This window comes from Muscardinus avellanarius, assembly GCF_963383645.1.
Source record: "Muscardinus avellanarius genome assembly, chromosome: 18".
In the NCBI taxonomy this organism is placed as follows: Eukaryota; Metazoa; Chordata; class Mammalia; order Rodentia; family Gliridae; genus Muscardinus; species Muscardinus avellanarius.
The window spans coordinates 8,040,908-8,057,579 of NC_137804.1; the positions used below are offsets into that span (position 1 = coordinate 8,040,908).

Sequence of the window (16,672 nt, forward strand, 5' to 3'; positions counted from 1 at the left end):
TCAGTCAGAGTCACAGGCCTCCTGCCCTGTGGTGGCATCCACTGCAGAGGCCAGGCTGTCCTCCTGGCCCTTCAGCCTCTCACCTGTAAAGGGGACAGGCGAGTGAGGGCTGTGGGCCGCGGCACTGGAGGGGCTGGGCCGGGTCGGCGGCACTTACGGATCAGCTCGGCGATGGCCCGCTGCGTCCGCTTCTCCAGTTTCTCCAGCTTCTTGGCCACGTCTCTCTTGAGGTCCCTGGCGCGGGGAGGCAGGAGGCTGCCGGGAGGTCCTGGCCACCACCCGCAGCCCTCAGGACCCCGCTGCAGGGCGTGGCAACAATCCTTCCCAGCCCACGTGTGACCCAGGCAAGGCACGCCAGCTGGGCAGCCCTTGGACACCCTCCTGGCCAGGTCCCCAGCCACTGGGGGCAACGGCCCTGCTTCCCCAGCCCCAGGTCTGCAACCCCGACATTGAGCCACGCTCTGGGTGGGCTGGGACACACGTCTCAAGCTTCTGCTCCACCTGTTAACAGCTGCTGCTCAGGTAAGGACACAGCCCAGGTGCTCTCCTCACCCACTCGCCCAGCCCACAAGAGAGGGCCCCACGGGCTGGCAGGCTGAGCGCCCATTCCCCAGACAGAGGACACAGGGGCAGGTGCCCCTCATGGTCTCCTGAGGGCAAGGCTCCCCACCCCGGCTCACTCGTCACCCACAGCGTCCAGGCCAGCCCCAGTCATCTCTCTTAGGAGGGTAAATGGGCCCCAGGCCAGCACCTGCACCAAGGGCCCTGGGGTGTGGGGGGGATCAGCACCTGCACCAAGGGCCCTGGGGGGGAGGGGTCAGCACCTGCACCAAGGGCCCTGGGGTGGGGGGGGTCAGCACCTGCACCAAGGGCCCTGGGGTGAGGGGGGTTAGCACCTGCACCAAGGGTGGGAGAGCGGAGGGGTCAGCACCTGCACCAAGGGCCCTGGGGTGTGTGGGGGGGTCAGCACCTGCACCAAGGGCCCTGGGGGGAGGGATCAGCAGGGCCCTGGGGGGCAGGGGTCAGCACCTGCACCAAGGGCGGGGGAAGGGAAGGGTCAGCACTGGGTTACTCACCAATCAGGCTTCCTGGGCGCCAGGTTGGCCAGGTCCTGAGGAGGGAGGAGAGGCTGGTGAGCGCTGGAGGGGCGCAGCCCATGGTGGGGGAGGCCAGGGCAGAGGTGGTAAAGTGGGAGGAAAGGGGAGGGCAAACGGGCGTGGCAAGGAGTAAGGGGCGGAGGAGGGAGGGTGGGCGGGAGGGCACTTAGCACCTACCACCTCCTCGATGACCGGCTCCGGCTTGGCGGCCTCCAGCTGCTCCTTCACCTTCTCTTCCACTAGAGGGCGCAAGACAACAGGATCGTCACTGCGAGGGCAAGCCCCAGGGGGCGGGGCAGCCGGGGCAGTGGGGCCTGGGCTCCTGAGATAAACACCTCCCTTCATGCTCGTCCTGGCTCACACAGCTAGAAGCTGAAAGAAGACCGAGACGCTCCAGGGCCAGGGCTGGAAACCTGGGTGCCCAGCTCATGCGCCCGCTCTGGCCAGCCCAGGGCCCACAGGACCCAGCGCTCAGGGCCCATGGCCCTCGCCCCTCTGCTGATCCCCAGGAGGCCTCCCCCGCAGGGTGAGTGGGCTGAGCAGCCCCCCCCCCCCCAGGCGAGGGTCTAGAGGGCCTTCTGCCCCCTGCTGCCAGCTGCTGAGGGTGCTGCGCCTGCAAGCGCAGGGCAGGGTGGGGGCGGAGGTCGGCTGCCTACCTGCGGCAGGCTTGGCCTGGGGCACCCGCCTCCTCTTCAGGTCCTCGTCCTCCGGGACATAGTTCCGCAGCCTGAGCTCCCTGAGAACAGAAACAGAGCTGGGGGCTGAGGCCCCTCACACAACCTGCAGGCCAGGCCTCGGCCTTCGGGCTGCCCGTCCAGGGAAAGTGGAGGGGGGAGCACGCAGGCCCCGTCCTCACCAGCCCTGGCAGCTGCTCTGACTGCCAAGGCCTGTGTGCTGAGGAGCGCGGCTCCCCAGAGCGGGCAGAAGGCAGGCAACATTGGGTCCCCCAGATAGCTCACTGGACAGAGAAGAGCGAGGGCCAGAGAGGCAGTCCCGTTTCCATCAGCACCCACCAGCAAGCACACCAGCACACCTGCCCTTCTGGGCTCGCCTCCCTGGTGCCCACTGCACACTCCCAGAGCCAGGCCCAGAGGCATGGGGTGAGAAAGTGGGGCATCATCTGGTGCAATGACTTCTGCCCAGAACAGGGTGGGGAAGCAAAGAAGCAGGGTATGTCACAGGGCATGGTGGGCACACCTATAGTAACGCCAGCATTGGGGAGGCTGAGACCAGAGGATCTGGGTTCAAGGCCAGCCTCAGCTTCTTAGTGAGGCCCTTTGCAACTCAGTAAGACCCCGTCTCAAAATAAAGAATAAAAAATAGGGCTGGGGTGTAGCTCAGAGTTTGAATGCCCCTGGGTTCCATCCCCAGACCTGAAAAAAAAAAAAACAAAAAAACAAAAAAAAAAAACATGAGGAAAAAAAAAACTGGAAATAGAAATTCCACAAGTGAATAACCAAGATTTTGAATGCAATGAAAGGGCTCAAAAGCAGTTTAGATACAGCTAAGGAGCTGTGGACTTCAAGATATGCCAGAAACGGTTCAGACAGAGGCACCGTGGGATACGCTAGAAACCCCGGGTAGTGGAAAGGAGGAAGGCTCTGTGTGTAGCCAGAGTGCCAGAGCGTGTCAGAGGCCACACGTGCGGCAGACCTCGGTGGCAGGCCCCACCAGGCCAGGCTACAGACCATGAAGGCCCCTGGAGCCCCTCGCGCAACAGAAACCCCATGCAGCCCACAGGGTGGTGGGCACTGACTCCTCTGTGCCCACACACCAGCCGACGGGACGCCCACCAGCAAATCCTCCAGTCTGCCTGGCCTCCACAGACTTGGTGTCAGTTACTAGTGAGCTGGCAACAGGGCCAGCCAGGAGCCTGGCTTATCTCCCTCATCTCCACAGCCTTTCTGCTCAGACCTGGCGGTGGAGCCGACTAGACCAGAGCCTGGATGGAGAGGAAGCGGGCCCGGCCCACTGGAACCTCTGAAGCCCAAGGCGCCTGGCAACCGGTCGCAGGAAGTGGAGGTGTGACACCCCTAGAGCCCCAGCACGTGCCCTGGAGCTGCAGAAAAACCTGCCCCGTGCTGGGTGCTCCAGGGGACACAGATGCCAGAGCCCTCAGGCATGGGCAGATGCTCCCCTTGGGCAGGATGCACAAAGCGCCACACTGGCCGAGGGCCAACAGAACTCCACAGAACTGGGCGACCCGCATGACCCCACAGAGCGAGTGCCCAGATGCACCGCAGGGCTGCCAGAGCAAGGTAGAGGGAGAAGCTGCGTCCCCGGGGAACATCCACATGGCCAGGCCCCGCTGGAACGCGGGCCTGGAGCGGGCAGCTTACCCGAGGACCTCACGTACCCCAGAGACAGGTGTATAAAGTGGTGCCAAATGGCTGTACAACCACTGAACACGACATCTGCAAAGGGCTGTTCTTTCTTCTGATTTTTTGTTTTGTTTTGCTTTTGAGATAGGGTCTCACTCTGTTACCTAGGCAGGCTGATCTTGAACTCCAGGACCTATGCAACTCTCCTGCCTCAGCCTCCCAAATAGCTGGGGTTATAGGCATGCACTCTTGGAGCCAGCAACAAAGGACTATTCTAAACATGTGACGGAAAATTCAGACAAAGCGGCATGGTGGTACACGCCTCAGGTCTGAAGCCAGCCTCTGCAATTTAGTGAGGCCGTGTTTCCAGATGAAAAATAGGGGTGGGATGTAGCTTGGGAGTGGAACGTCCCTGTGTTCAATCCCTAGCACCACATGCATACAAAATAAATAAAAACCACGGGAAAAATGTTGACAATGATTTCTTCCAGGAGTGATTTTTACTTGATTTTCTGTGAGTTCCAGAATTTCTAGGGTAGTCTCCCTCACACACACACAGTGGACAAGAGGAAACACAAAGCATACCCTGGGAGCCCTGGGAGGGAGGGCGGCAGGCAGCCTCAGCACGGGCGCTGCGTGGCTCTGCGGAGGCCAGCACCTGAGGCTCCTGGGACCCAGCTGTGGTGCGGGCCGCACACTGGAGACCTGTCTGTGTGGAGCTCCACACCTCTTCAGCTCCCCACAGTGAGCCGAAACTCCACTCAGTCCGGGTCCCACACCTTCACCCGGCTAGAGTGCCCCAGGCATCTGACAAAGGGCGCAGCAAGCCTCCGGGAAGAGGCCCTACCACTGTCCCGGTGGTGAGCGGCATGAGCCCACCCCCAGCGGCCCGGCTCCGGGACTTTTCCTTGGCAGTTCAAAGCACGCGGGTCACAGGTAGGCCAGGGCCGGGGTGTGCGGGACCCTGGGTGAATGAGTGCCAGGGTCGCAGGAGTGGGCAGCAGGGGCAGCCCCTCCATAGCACAACTGACTGACACCTGTGGTCACCTGAGGTCACCCGGGCCTCAGCCCTGAGGCCCCACGGGTTCACCGTTGGGCCAGCAGCACCAGGCCGGGCTGAGTCCTCGGGCCCCGACAGGGCTGGTGCCCCACCCAGTGTGGTCCAAGCCCGCACAGCAGAATCTTGCCCAGCCCTCTCAATGGGCACCCACACCTGGGACGCGTGAGCCACAGGCTCTCCGGGGGTCAGGGAAGCTGCTGCACCAAAAGTCAAGGGCTGACAAATCATGGTCCTCTCAAGGAAGCGCTGGGCAGGCAGAGAACTTTACAGTACTCATCAAAACCAGTCATGTCTACGTAAAAAGGGCAAAGCAGGAGGGGATGCATAGGTAAGTGTTCATGTATATTTTCTACTTGAGATGGGGCCTGTCTTACCTGGGGTGGTTTCAAACCTATGGGTTCAAGCAATCCCCCTGCCTCAGCCTCCTGGGTCACTGTGCTACGACACCCAGCTTACTCTGTATTTTTAAGCTTTCTATAATTAAAAAGGTCTTTTAAGAGCTGGGCGTGGTGGCTCACGCTTGTAATCCCAGTACTCGGGAGGCTAAGACACGGGGATGGTAGGTTTGTGGCCAGCCTCAGCTACTTAGTGAGGCCTTCCACAACTTAGTGAGACCCTGTTTCAAAAAATAAAGAATAAATATAGGGCAGGGGCTGCAGCTCGGAGGTCAAATGCCCCTGAGTTCCATCTCCAGACCCACCAAAAATTATATATATATATATATATGGCTGGGGGTGTAGCTTGGAGGTAGAATGCCCCTGGGTTCTATATCTAGTACAGCAAAAATAAAATGAAATAAAATTTAAAAAAATAGGGCTGGGGGTGTAGCTTGGAGGCAGAATGCCCCTTAGTTCAATCCACAGTATCAAACACACACACAAAGGGTCTAAAAATACTTTACGTATCACCCTATGACAGGCCTGGGAGCCATGTCGGCCCGTGACTGCACCTACTGGAATAGTTTCCTTATCTCCAAATGCAGACCACACTTGGCCAGGAACCACAGAAGACTCCAGAAGGCCTGGGGGCACTGACCACCCCCATCCCGAGACTCAATCAGGGACAAGAGGGCGCTGGCTCTCTGTGCCAGGAGGCACCTGGGGCTCGGGAGGCAGAAGGGGCCGCCCTGGTGGTCATTAGGGTGGAGCAGCAAGAGCGTGTCAAGCTGGTGTCGGCGGGACACGCCCAGCTGAGGAGGGAAGGCCTGGCGTCTGCCTAGGCAAGCTTGGACACTTGGCCAGGGCCGCTTCCCACAAGAGGGTCCCACACTCGTGGAGTTGGGGAACAGGTTTCCCTCCTGGAGGAGGAAGGCTGGTGGCTTCTTCAGCAACATACCCACCCCAAGTGAGCCTCTCCCAGAGTGGTGACCAGCTCTGGCTGCAGGGAGGCAGGGGCAGGGCCTCGCCCACTTCCCTGCCCCCCCCCAACCCAACAGGCATCCATCAGGAGGGTTGCCAGGCACCTACCACGCCCAGGAAGTGACCGCCAAAGCAAAAGCAGGTGACTCACAGCAAGCTCTCTGGGGGAAGCCGGCTTGGGGGGAGCTGCCTCAGGGTGTGTCATCACGGAGGGTGCCGAGAAGCAAGGGGCCCTCTGGGGTGGGGCCCAGAGCTTGCCCTGGGCTGCTCACCTCCTGGGGCTTACTCCCAGTGGGAGTTTAGTTGTATGGGGATGGGGCAGTATTTATCCTTGGAAAAAAATTATAAAAAGCAATTTGAAGCAAAGCATGTTGCACATGCCTGCAATTCCAGTACTCGGGAGACTGAGATGGGAGGATCACAGGTTCGAGACCAGCCTCAACAACTTAGTGAGACCCTATTTCAATATTAAAAATAAAAAGGAGCCAGGCATGGAGGTACATGCTTGTAATCCCAGTACTTGGGAGGCTGAGACAGGAAGATCTGGGTTCATGGCCAGCCTCAGCTACTTAGTGAGGCTCTCTGCAACTCAGTGGGATCCTGTTTCAAAATAAAAGAATTAAAAAATAGGACTAGGGGGTATAGCTCAGAGGTAGAATGTCCCTGAGTTCAATCTCCAGGACCACATAAAGATAAAAAAAAAAATAAGAGACGGGCATAGTGATACACGCTTGTAATCCCAGCATTTAGAAGGCTGAGACAGGAGGATCACGATTCGAGGATAGCCTCAGCTACCTTAGGCCCTTTGCAACTCAGTGAAACCCTGTTTCAAAATAAAGAATAAAAAATAGGGCTGGGAGTGTAGCTCAGAGGTCGAATGCCCCTGGGTTCCATCCCCAGTACCACAAAAAATAAATTAGTTAATTAAATTTAAAAAATTAAAATAAAAAGGGCTGGGGGTGTGATTTTTTTTTTTTTTTTTTTTTTTTTGGCGGTACTGGGGGTGGAACCCAGAGGCTTTCTACCTCCGGGCTATACTCCCAGACCTATTTTTTTTATATTTTATTTAGAAACAGGGTCTCACTAAGTTGCTGAGAGGCTCACTAAGCAGCTGAAGCTGGCTTCGAACCCATGTAATCCTCCTCTCTCAGCCTCCCAAGGGCGGGGATCACAAGCGTGCGCCACCATGCCCGGCTTGGGGGTGTGATTTGAAGGTAGAACCCCTCTGAGTTCAATCCCCATTACCGAAAAAAAAAAAAAGCAATCGATCTGTGCATTCAATGTGACTCCAACCCAAATCCCAGGAAGACTCTCTGGGCAGTGAGCAGGAGCTCCTGGGGAAGGCAGGCTGGGGATGGCCACTCCAGCCCATCGGGACTCAAACATGCACAGATATGCATCTCAATTCTGAAACCACCTTTCCCTTCACTCCAAGTTTGAGGTCCAAGCACACGGACGCTCCAGTCTTCCACTGTCCGCCTACTGCTAACCGTGGGCTTCTTTCTCAGTGAGGAAGAGGATCAGCAATCCAGAACGGCCCCAGAAGAGAGAACCTGGAGCTCTGATTGGCAACCGAAAACCTGAGCGCCCGCCGGCCAGAAGGAATGGCACCCCCCAGAGAGGAACGGCTGCACCCCTCTGGCAGCCCAGGAGACCCGCCAGGCCACAGGAGAACTGCTAAGGAGAGGAAAGCCAGAGAGGATTAGGTGGCCTCTGAGCGCCAGGGGTGGAGAGCCGGGGAGGACTCAGGCCCAGAGGCGGCAGGAGCGGATGAAGGACACAGCGCTGGTCAGAGGGTCAGGGGACACATGGCCCAGGCAGGGCCTGACACACAGTGGAGAAGGGGACTCAGCCCAGTGGCGCAGGCCCAGAGGGTGTGCAGAAGGGCTGGCCTGCAGAGGCTGCAGTGGCCCCGCAGGTGGGCCAGGCAGGGAGGGGCCGGGCAGGGAGGGGGCGGGCTCTGCCTCACGCAGACCCACCTGTGCTTCTGGCCATCCTCCTCCTCTTCTCGGAGCTGCTTTGTCTTTGGCTCCCCATCTTCCTTGTCCTGCAAGAAAGGGAGGAAGAACTTGCTCAGGCTCCCGCTTCCAGCCCAGGCCCTGGTGCCAGAGCAGAGTGGGCGGCTCAGGAGCCAGACGCTGGCCAGGCAGCTGGTCCTCCAGCATCCGCAGACTCCATGCTGGAGCCTGCTCCCTCCTCCTTTCCTGAGCTGTTCAGGCATCTGGGCCCCCTTCCTGAGATGGAGCCACCTGCAGAGCCCCAGCCTCAGGAGGCCCTCCAAGGGCGGCCTCCAGGAGGAGCGCTGGCCAGTGGAGCTGGAGCTGCGTGAGGCCAGCAAAGCCAGGCTGCTGCCTCCCTCCCAGAGTCCTGGGGTGCTCCAGCCTTGGCCAAGGGCAAGTCACTCATCAATAAAGGAGAGAAAACATCCAAATGACGTTTTAAGAAGTGCCTGGCTGCCGGCAGGGGTGTGGGGCACAGCTCTGCAGACAGCCTGGGTTAGGGTGGAGGCCGCAGGGATGTGAGCTGAGCAGGGCTCAGGCAAAGCAAGGTGCACAGGGCAAGTGAACAAGTGGGGGTCAGGTGAACAGCGCGGGGCAGGTGAACAGGCAGGGGGGTCAGGTGAACAGCGCGGGGCAGGTGAACAGGCAAACGAGCGGGAGGCAGGTGAACAAATGGCAGGCAAGAGGCGCTCAGCCTCCCTGGTAAACAATCATAGGGCAGGCATTCAAGGAGACCCTGACCAGCAGCCTGTGACATCAAAAGCTCCGCCATTCAGGAGACCCAGGAGATGGCTGTCGACAAAGGGAAGAGGACACCGCCCCCGGCCTTATAAGGCTCACCCACCTAGAGCGGCCATGGGGTTTCTAAAAGCAGCTCTGACCTCAGCTCCTTTCCTGTGCTCCCCACGGCTCAGTTCGGCCAGAGTGCACACCTGGCAGCCACAGCCAAAGACCAGACAGGACCTGGGGCTGGGGACCCAGGGCTGTGGAGACAGCTCACCCCCAACCTCAGGGGCCCATCAATCAGCCAGTCCCCCCCACTTCCAGACTCAACAGGACCAGGTACAGCCCACAGCTCCTCTCCCTCTCTCTCTCTGAAGAACCCATCGATGGCCCTGCCCTATTCCAAGCTCATGCCCACCCACTGGCAGAGGAGGACCTCCCAGCACCACGCTGTGAACTGTTCACACCAGCTCAGCCAGAACACCCTGGTGCCCGCCCAGGTGGCCCAGGCTTTTTTCTTTTCTTGGAGATATTGGGGGTGGAACCCAGGGGCTTTTCTACCTTTTCTACCTCTGTGCTATACTCCCAGACCTATTTCATACTTTATTTGGAAACAGGGTCTCATTAAGTTACTGAAAGCCTAAGCAGCTGAGGATGGCTTCGAACCTGTGTGATCCTCCTGTCTCAGCCTCCTAAGCACTGGGATTACAAGCCTGCGCCACCACGCCTAGTTAGGCCCAGGCCTTTGTCTCAAAGCCGTGGATGCATTCACCCCTCCTGGAGGCAGCCCTCAGATTCCCAAGCAAAGCCTCCCACACCTGCCCCTTCCCTGAGCCTAGGCCCAGGACGGATGCCAGAGGCCATTCTTACTCACATCCAGACCTAGTGCCCCTTGCCCAGCCCCTCCGCAGCGCAGGCACCTCCTGAAGTCCACAATGTACTAGTATTGGGGAGAGGTTTTAAAATGTATTAATGTACCAGTATTGGGAAAGATTTCCAATTTTGAAAATATATTGTTTGTACTAGAGAAAGCCAGGACTGGCAGGAAGGAGGGACTTGTAATTTACATTTCTAAAGAAAAGGAAAGAAAGTTGGAGCCAGGGAAGAGGTCTCTTTACATTTCTGATAGACCTATGGCCTAAGGGATGGAGAAAAATCCCAGATCCAGAGAAACAATTTAACATATCTGGGGAGGGGAACAAAAGTAGAGGTCTGTGTTTGGAGACAGGGCAGCCCCAAATCCCGGCTAAAGATAGCTAGAGATAGGACAGCATATCTACAGATCAAAGGACCTGCCTCAGACTTGATCAGGATAAAAACACTGAGTAAACTGGAGTTCTTTGGTATATTCATTCGAATTGCCCCCTTGTGCCCCTCTAGGGCACAGGGCTGTGACTATCTCCTGTATTTCTATCTTTTTAATAAACTTCTTTAAGTCAGGCATGGTGGCGCACTCTTATAATCCCCGCGCTTGGGAGGCTGAGACAGGAGGATCACACGGGTTTGAAGCCAGCCTCAGCTACTTAGTGAGGCTCTCAGCAACTTAGTGTTTCCAAATAAAATATAAAAAAGGTCTGGGAGTATAGCCCGGAGGTAGAAAGCCTCTGGATTCCACCCCCAGTACCACCAAAAATAAATAAACAAATTAATTAATTAATTAGTTAATAAACTTCTTTAAATCTTCAGCAAGAGTTCGGACTAATGTGGACTTATACTTAGCTCAGAACAAGAACCTGCGGTTTTTCTGTGTTTCTGTTTGTGTGGTTGTGGTGGGGGATTACTTCTCCCCTCACACACTGGGCACATTTCACCGCAACACCTGAGGCCGGGACAGCCTGCACTCAAGCTCACTAACAGTACCCGTGTAACTCCGATCTCAGGCACACGGGCGGCAGAGGCCAGGTGAGCCTGAGCTGGACAGTCTCCCCCACAGCCCACCCACCAGCCCCCAGTGCTCTACGGCTGGCCCTGGCGGTCCCAGCCCCTGCCCTCCGCAGCCTGTGGGAAGAGCCCTGCACAGAACGCCAGAGCCTCACAGACAGCCCCTCCCCACCAGAGCCCGACCATTTCCTGATGCCAAAAATCCTTTTTCCAGAGACAAAACTTCTGTAAACAACATTAGTTGTTGAGCCAGCGAAGACACGCATATAGTCCCAGCACCCAGAGGCTGAGGTGCCAGCCAGGGCAGCACAAGGACCCCACCTCTAAACAAACAAGCAAACAGAATAATGGAGTTGCCAAGCTGGGGCTGGGCTCTGCCCTGGGTTTAACCCCTAGGACCAAAATAAGTAAGTCAGATTAGAGTGGTGGAGCCGGGCGTGGTGGGCACGATTGTCATCCCAGCATTTGGGAGGCTGAGACTGGAGGATCGTGGTTCGCGGACAGCCTCAGTTACTTAGTGAGGCCCTCTACAACTTAGAGACCACAGCACTGCTCATTCTGGGCCAGCGGGACTCGTGGGCAGAGCCCTTCCCAAGGCCCACATGCACAGGCCCCACTGCCTCTGAGCAGGCCTGTGCACAAGCTGGAGGCAGGAAGGCCTCTCGCCCTCGTTCTAAAAAGAGGAGAAGCTCGACACCGTCTAGTTCTGCCTGGGCCAGGGGCAAGACGATGTCAGAGATGGGCCACAGTGCTGAGCTGGGGCAGAAAGGTTCAGGTGGCTGGGCAGAGCTGGTGGGCTCCACTGGCACCCTGCTGCCACCCCTGCCAGGCCAGGGGCTTCCTGTTGGGCAGCAGCGGTGGCAGTCACTGGAGCCCTGTTCCTAGGGCACTTGGAGCAGGCAGCCGGGAGTCTGACTCATCCTCAAGATGCAAGATAAGCCCTGGTCTGGGCCACCAGCCTGGGATCAGAAACTGCAAGCTCCTCACTGCCAGGGCCCGGGGAACGGGGTCCTCCTGGGCGGGCTGTGGTCCCACTGGGCACAGGGCCCCACATTCAACCTGCTGCTAAGTTCACCTGGCATCTATCTACCTACCTACCCCTGTGCACCCACAGCCTCCAGACCCAATGCCAGAAGCCTGCTCATATCCTCCCCCACTCCCACTGGACTACTTACTGCAAGAAAGGGGAGAGCCTGCAGCGTGGGCGCGGGCAGGAAGCAGAGTCCCAAGGGTTAGAGGAGGTGGAGGCTGGGCCTGCAAGGAGCCAAGGAGCTCCACACCAAGGGGTGCAGGCCCCCCCCCCCCAGGCCTGTCAACAAAGGCCCCAGGGCAGGCTGGTGTGAGGAAAGTGGTGGGGAGGCTGGAGATAAGACTGAACCGGTCAGGCAAGGAGACTATGGTGGGGAGGCTGCGGCCAGAGGATCCAGTGACTCACTGAGAGAATGAAGGTGCCCAGGACAGAAGAGGTGGTGCTCTGGAGACAAAGGAAAGGGTGTGGCCACCCGCACTCCTGGGAACAGGAATCCAGAGCTGGGTGACCCTGAGGGGAAAGGGCTCCAGCCCTGGCCCTGTTGGCTGGTAAAGGGTGGATGGGAACACCAGCTGCTGGGAGAGCCAGGCTCCTCTCCTCCTCACCACCCCAACAGGAAAGAGACCTGGGAAGGTCAGGCAGAGGGCAGAGCAAAAGCCAGTCTCCCTTCCTCCCTTCCCAAGCAGCTAGACTAGACTAGTTCCTTAGTGCAGCCAGGTGCTCCAAACTCTAGGTGACTCCCAGCAGAAGGGAAGGCCTCAAGATGGGAAAGGCCAAACCGGAGGCCCTGATGGAGGATTGCTGTCTTGTGCACCCTCGCCCAGGCCCGCGAGGGGAAGCCACGCCTGCTAGCTTCCTGTACTGCTCCAACCCTGGCCTGGGCTATCTCCCCAAGGCAGGGACAGGACCTTCTCTGTCCTGAGTCCTAGCAGCCACAACACACCCTCCAGGTACCAAGGACCTGGTCCTGGTCCATGCAGGCATCAGGAGGCCCGTTACCTTTGGACCAGCCCGCAGAGAAACTGAGCCACACCCCACTGCTTAAGTGTGGGGGCATTCGTGTGAGCAGAACACATTATTTTCTGGGTTTGGGGGGGGTACTAGGGATTGAACCCAGGGGCCTTCTACCTCTGGGCTATACCTCCAGCCCTTTTTATATTTTATTTTGGAACAAGGTCTCGCTAAGTTGCTTGAATCTGGGATACTCCTGTCTCAGCCTGCAAGTGTGAAAATAGAATTGGGTCTTCAAGTGCTAGGGATATAGGTGTGCACCACCCTGCCCTGCTCACATTCCTTTTTTGATGGTGTTTTTTTTGGGGGGGCAAAGTTTTTGTAGATAGCATACTTAATCCCCCACAACTGCCCAAACGAGGGGGGGGGGCTTTGCTCATGTACTGGGAAACCCAGGAGTCATCCTATCACCAAATTACACTCCCAGCCCTTCTTATTTATTTATTTATTTATTTATTTATTTATTTCGTGTGTGTGGTACTGGGATGGAACCCAGGGGCACTCTACCTCCAAACTATACCCACAGTGCCAGTTTTTACTCTTTATTTTGAAACAGGGTCTCACTGAGTTGCAAAGGGCCTAAGTAGCTGAGACTGTCCTTGAACTGCGATCCTCCTGTCTCAGCCTCCCAAGCAAGGGGATTACAAGCATGCACCACCACGCCTGGCTGGCTCTTATTTATTTTAAAAGTGTCTAAGATACCACATACTGGCCTTGAACTGGCAATCCTCCTGTCTCAGCCTCCTGGTACTAGGACAACAGGCATAATCAAAATAGATTTTAAACCTCTGCACTACAAAAAAGGTTCAAGTCAGTGAGGTGACTGATATGCTAGTTTCACTTAATCTTTCTAAAACGTACACGTACATCAAGCATCATACTGAGCTAGGTGTGGTAGTGTACAGCTGCAATCCCAGTACTTGGAAGACTGAGACAGAAGATCACAGGTTCCTAAACAGCCTCGAAATTTAGACCCTCAACAACCTAGAGAGACCCTGTTTTAAGAAAAAAGAAAAGAAAAAAAAAAAAAAAAGGGCTGGGAGTGTAGCTTAGAGAAAGAATGCCCTAGGTTCAACCTCCAGTACCACACATACAAAACCCCACCAAGATATCAAACTGTACTGCATAAATATGCACAATTATTATTTGTCAATTAACAATAAAAAGAACTTTAGATGAGGTCCAAATTAAGAGTGAGTCCATCAGGGGTTAGTGACTGGAAACCCAGGCTGGAAGAACAGGTGCATGTCTGTGAGGCTGGCCTTGGGAACCCTGCAGCCCCCAGACACTGCAGTGTATGGCTCCTGGCGTTTCCCACGGGAGGCCCGTCCTTGCCATACACAAGGAGCTGAGCTGGCGCACTCACTTGGGTTCACATGTGTGCGTCCCTTTGCAGCCCAGGGCCATGCGTAGGGGCAAGCCCAGCAGCTGCATTGCAGGTCAGGCCCGAAGCCTGGACAAACATGACCAGCAGGGTGAGGGCCACCAGGACCCTCCCCAACAAGCCTTGGGGAAGCAGGAGCCCAGGCAGGGCTGAGAGGGCCAGCTGCGCAGGACTGCAACAGTGCCACGTGGTTCCCTCCTCGGAGCGACAGCCAGGGGCCCGGGCATGGATGCCCAGCTGGGGCCCTACTGAGAACACCTGCCACCTCCCAACAGCCCAGCCTCATGCGTTTACGAGTCTGTGCCCCCAACGGCTCCCTGTGGCTGCCAAGGGCCTTTGCTGGTCTAGAGGACTGCCAGCTTCTGGGGGCACCGCGGGGCGGGGCAGGGCAGGGCGAGGATGGCTGGCCCACAGTATGGGAGCCGCCGAGAGGAGAGCTCACTTCTGTTTGCCCACACGTCCTGCAGTCTCGGCTGTCATCGCTCTTAGATGTTAACAGTGGTCAGGCAACTGACTGCTCAGGGACTGAATCACAGGGACATCAGTGGATGGTCACTATTACTCCAGTAATGGTTCAAATTAGTCACTAAAACTCTAATGCCATCAGCATTCTTCTCTGCGTTCAAAGAGAACAGAGGACCAGAGCTGTAAGACACCCAAGGGCCTGGGGCTGCAGGGTCCATGGAGTGCCCTTAGCCCTCACTGACCTCCACCCTGGGCCCTGCTCACCTGGCCACATGCGTCTGTGACCTCCTGTGGGTAGAACCATTCTAGACAGAAGCGGGTCTAGCAGTTTATTAAAGGTATTTCCCAGCCAGCACCATGTGGGACCCCTGATGGCACCTCTGCCCTCAGAGCCCAGGACCAACTAGCCTGCCAGCCCTTTTCCATGTGCAGCTATCAAAGCCTGGTCGACAACGGCTGGAGACCCGGCTGTCTGACGTCACAGCCCTGGTGACGCCCAGCTGCAGGACTGTTGCAGCTGCAGACCTGAGCTTTGGGCCTGTCCCAAGGGCAAGTCTGCTTTTTCCCAAGAAAAATCACCGCCCAGCCACCTCCCAAATCCACGTTCCTGTCTGGTTGCTTAGGGATCTTCCCACCTGGCACACGGAAGCCACCAGGGCAACGTGGCTGCCCTGGGGAGCTGGAGTGGGTGAAGAGACAGTCCCCAAGTGGAGCGGTGCAGGCAGGCATGGGGAGACCAGCATGCCCTCTGGACGCAGGCGGGGAGTGCTGGGTCACCAGTAGAAGGTGGGATGCATCCTGCGGCCAGGCTGAGTTTGCACAATGACCCAGGCCCCCTGTTTAGTGGGAAGGGCTGCCCCGGCTGCAGGCTTCGCCCCAGCATTGAGCAAGGGCACTGGAGCCAGCAAGAAACAGGCGCAGCGGGATGCGGCAGAGGGCAGCCAAGGGCGAGGGCAGGTATGGAGTGGCCACGAGCAAGCGCAAAGGGCAGGGAGAACACCGGAGGTCAGCGGCTGGGGGTCCCCGGCAAGCGAGCAAACCTCATACGGAGGCAGCCCCTTCCAGCCGAACAGAGCCACGTACTACTCATGGCACCTGCTCGCAGGCCCACCAAAGAGACTCTGCCCGACAGCTACCTGGGCTCAGGTTACCACCCTATCCAACCAGTTCAGGACAACTAAGAGACCAGGCAGTGGCTCACAGCTAGTAAAAGTTGGGTCCAAATGTAAACTGAGGTTTCCTGACTGTGTCCTGCTTTCAAAGACTTTCTATTATCTCCCAGAGGTGCTGTGCACTTTCCGCACAAAGGCCAGAGATGTGTGGCCATGTCCATCCTTAGACCAAGTAAGCAGATAAAACCACAGACTGGAACGCTGCAAAAGCCTCAGACAGCTGTGCCGATGAGCAGGTCCAGTGGCTGGGGAGGAGTTACCAATAGCTCCTACCAAACCAGAATCTTCAGGGCACGACTCTAGCATGTGGCCGAGTTGAGGGGCCTCCAAAAGCACACCCCCTTCTCGTCAAGAGGAAGTGGCCTGCTGCCTGAGGGCCGCTGGATGAGAAGAACGTGGGCACAGACCTTCTGAGGCCAGAGGGACCCGTGCGTGGGCAGGGAGGGCAGGGAGAAGCCAGGCCGTCAGCCCTCAGGCCTGCCTGCTTCAGGCTGCCTGGCATGGGGAGCCAGAGCCCTGGGCTGCCAAGCCCTCCCTGGGAAGCTGCACCAAGAGTCCTGCTTCACCTCTGCCTCAGGAAGGTGAGGCTGGCGCAGCAGGCCGACCATGCGAGGCGCGTCTGGCGCTGAGGCAGCCACGGCTTCCCTCCCTAGGCTACTTGCTTTTTCTGGCCAAGTACCTCCAAAGCCGGCTTTTTTTTTTTAATTCCAAGAAACAAACACTCTGATCTTCTCAAGTCAGCCATAGGGCTCTGCTGCTGGTGACCAGAGCCTCCTTCACTCAAGGCCATGGACAATAGCTGGCTAGTGACAGTGCTCAGGGCTCTTTGTGAGGTCAGAGTCACCTAACCCCAGCATGGAGAGATCCTGGGTGCAGAGAGAAAGGTCCTGCAGCGCATGCTGGAGACAGAGGACTGCTCCGGCCTCCTGACCACCAGGGGCCGGCGCCGAGGCAGCACACTGGCCTTCAGCTGGCCCGGGCCATCTCCCCAGCCCTTTACTACAGACGGAGCCTAGCCTGAACTGCACAGGCCCGACCTGAGGCACTGGAATTTGAAATGCAGAATTCTTAACAAGTCAACTTTTAGACAAGTCAGAATTTTTTGGAGCAACAAAGCGTGCTAAAGATCCTAGCAGATTAGGAGCTATTTTAACCTCTCATCAGCTGCTT

General features: G+C 57.3%; 1 protein-coding gene across 1 annotated transcript in view; it reads right to left on the reverse strand.

Moving 5' to 3' along the window:
• Positions 1-16,672, reverse strand: part of CCDC12 (coiled-coil domain containing 12) — a gene marked incomplete at both ends in the record, with an annotated part of 28,056 nt that continues 11,384 nt past the window's right edge. Inside the window, 6 exons of the mRNA XM_080715980.1 lie at positions 1-83; positions 158-234; positions 1,077-1,111; positions 1,275-1,336; positions 1,754-1,833; positions 7,816-7,883. Coding sequence (XP_080572106.1) covers positions 1-83; positions 158-234; positions 1,077-1,111; positions 1,275-1,336; positions 1,754-1,833; positions 7,816-7,883 — 405 coding nt within the window. The remainder of the gene's footprint in view (positions 84-157; positions 235-1,076; positions 1,112-1,274; positions 1,337-1,753; positions 1,834-7,815; positions 7,884-16,672) is intronic.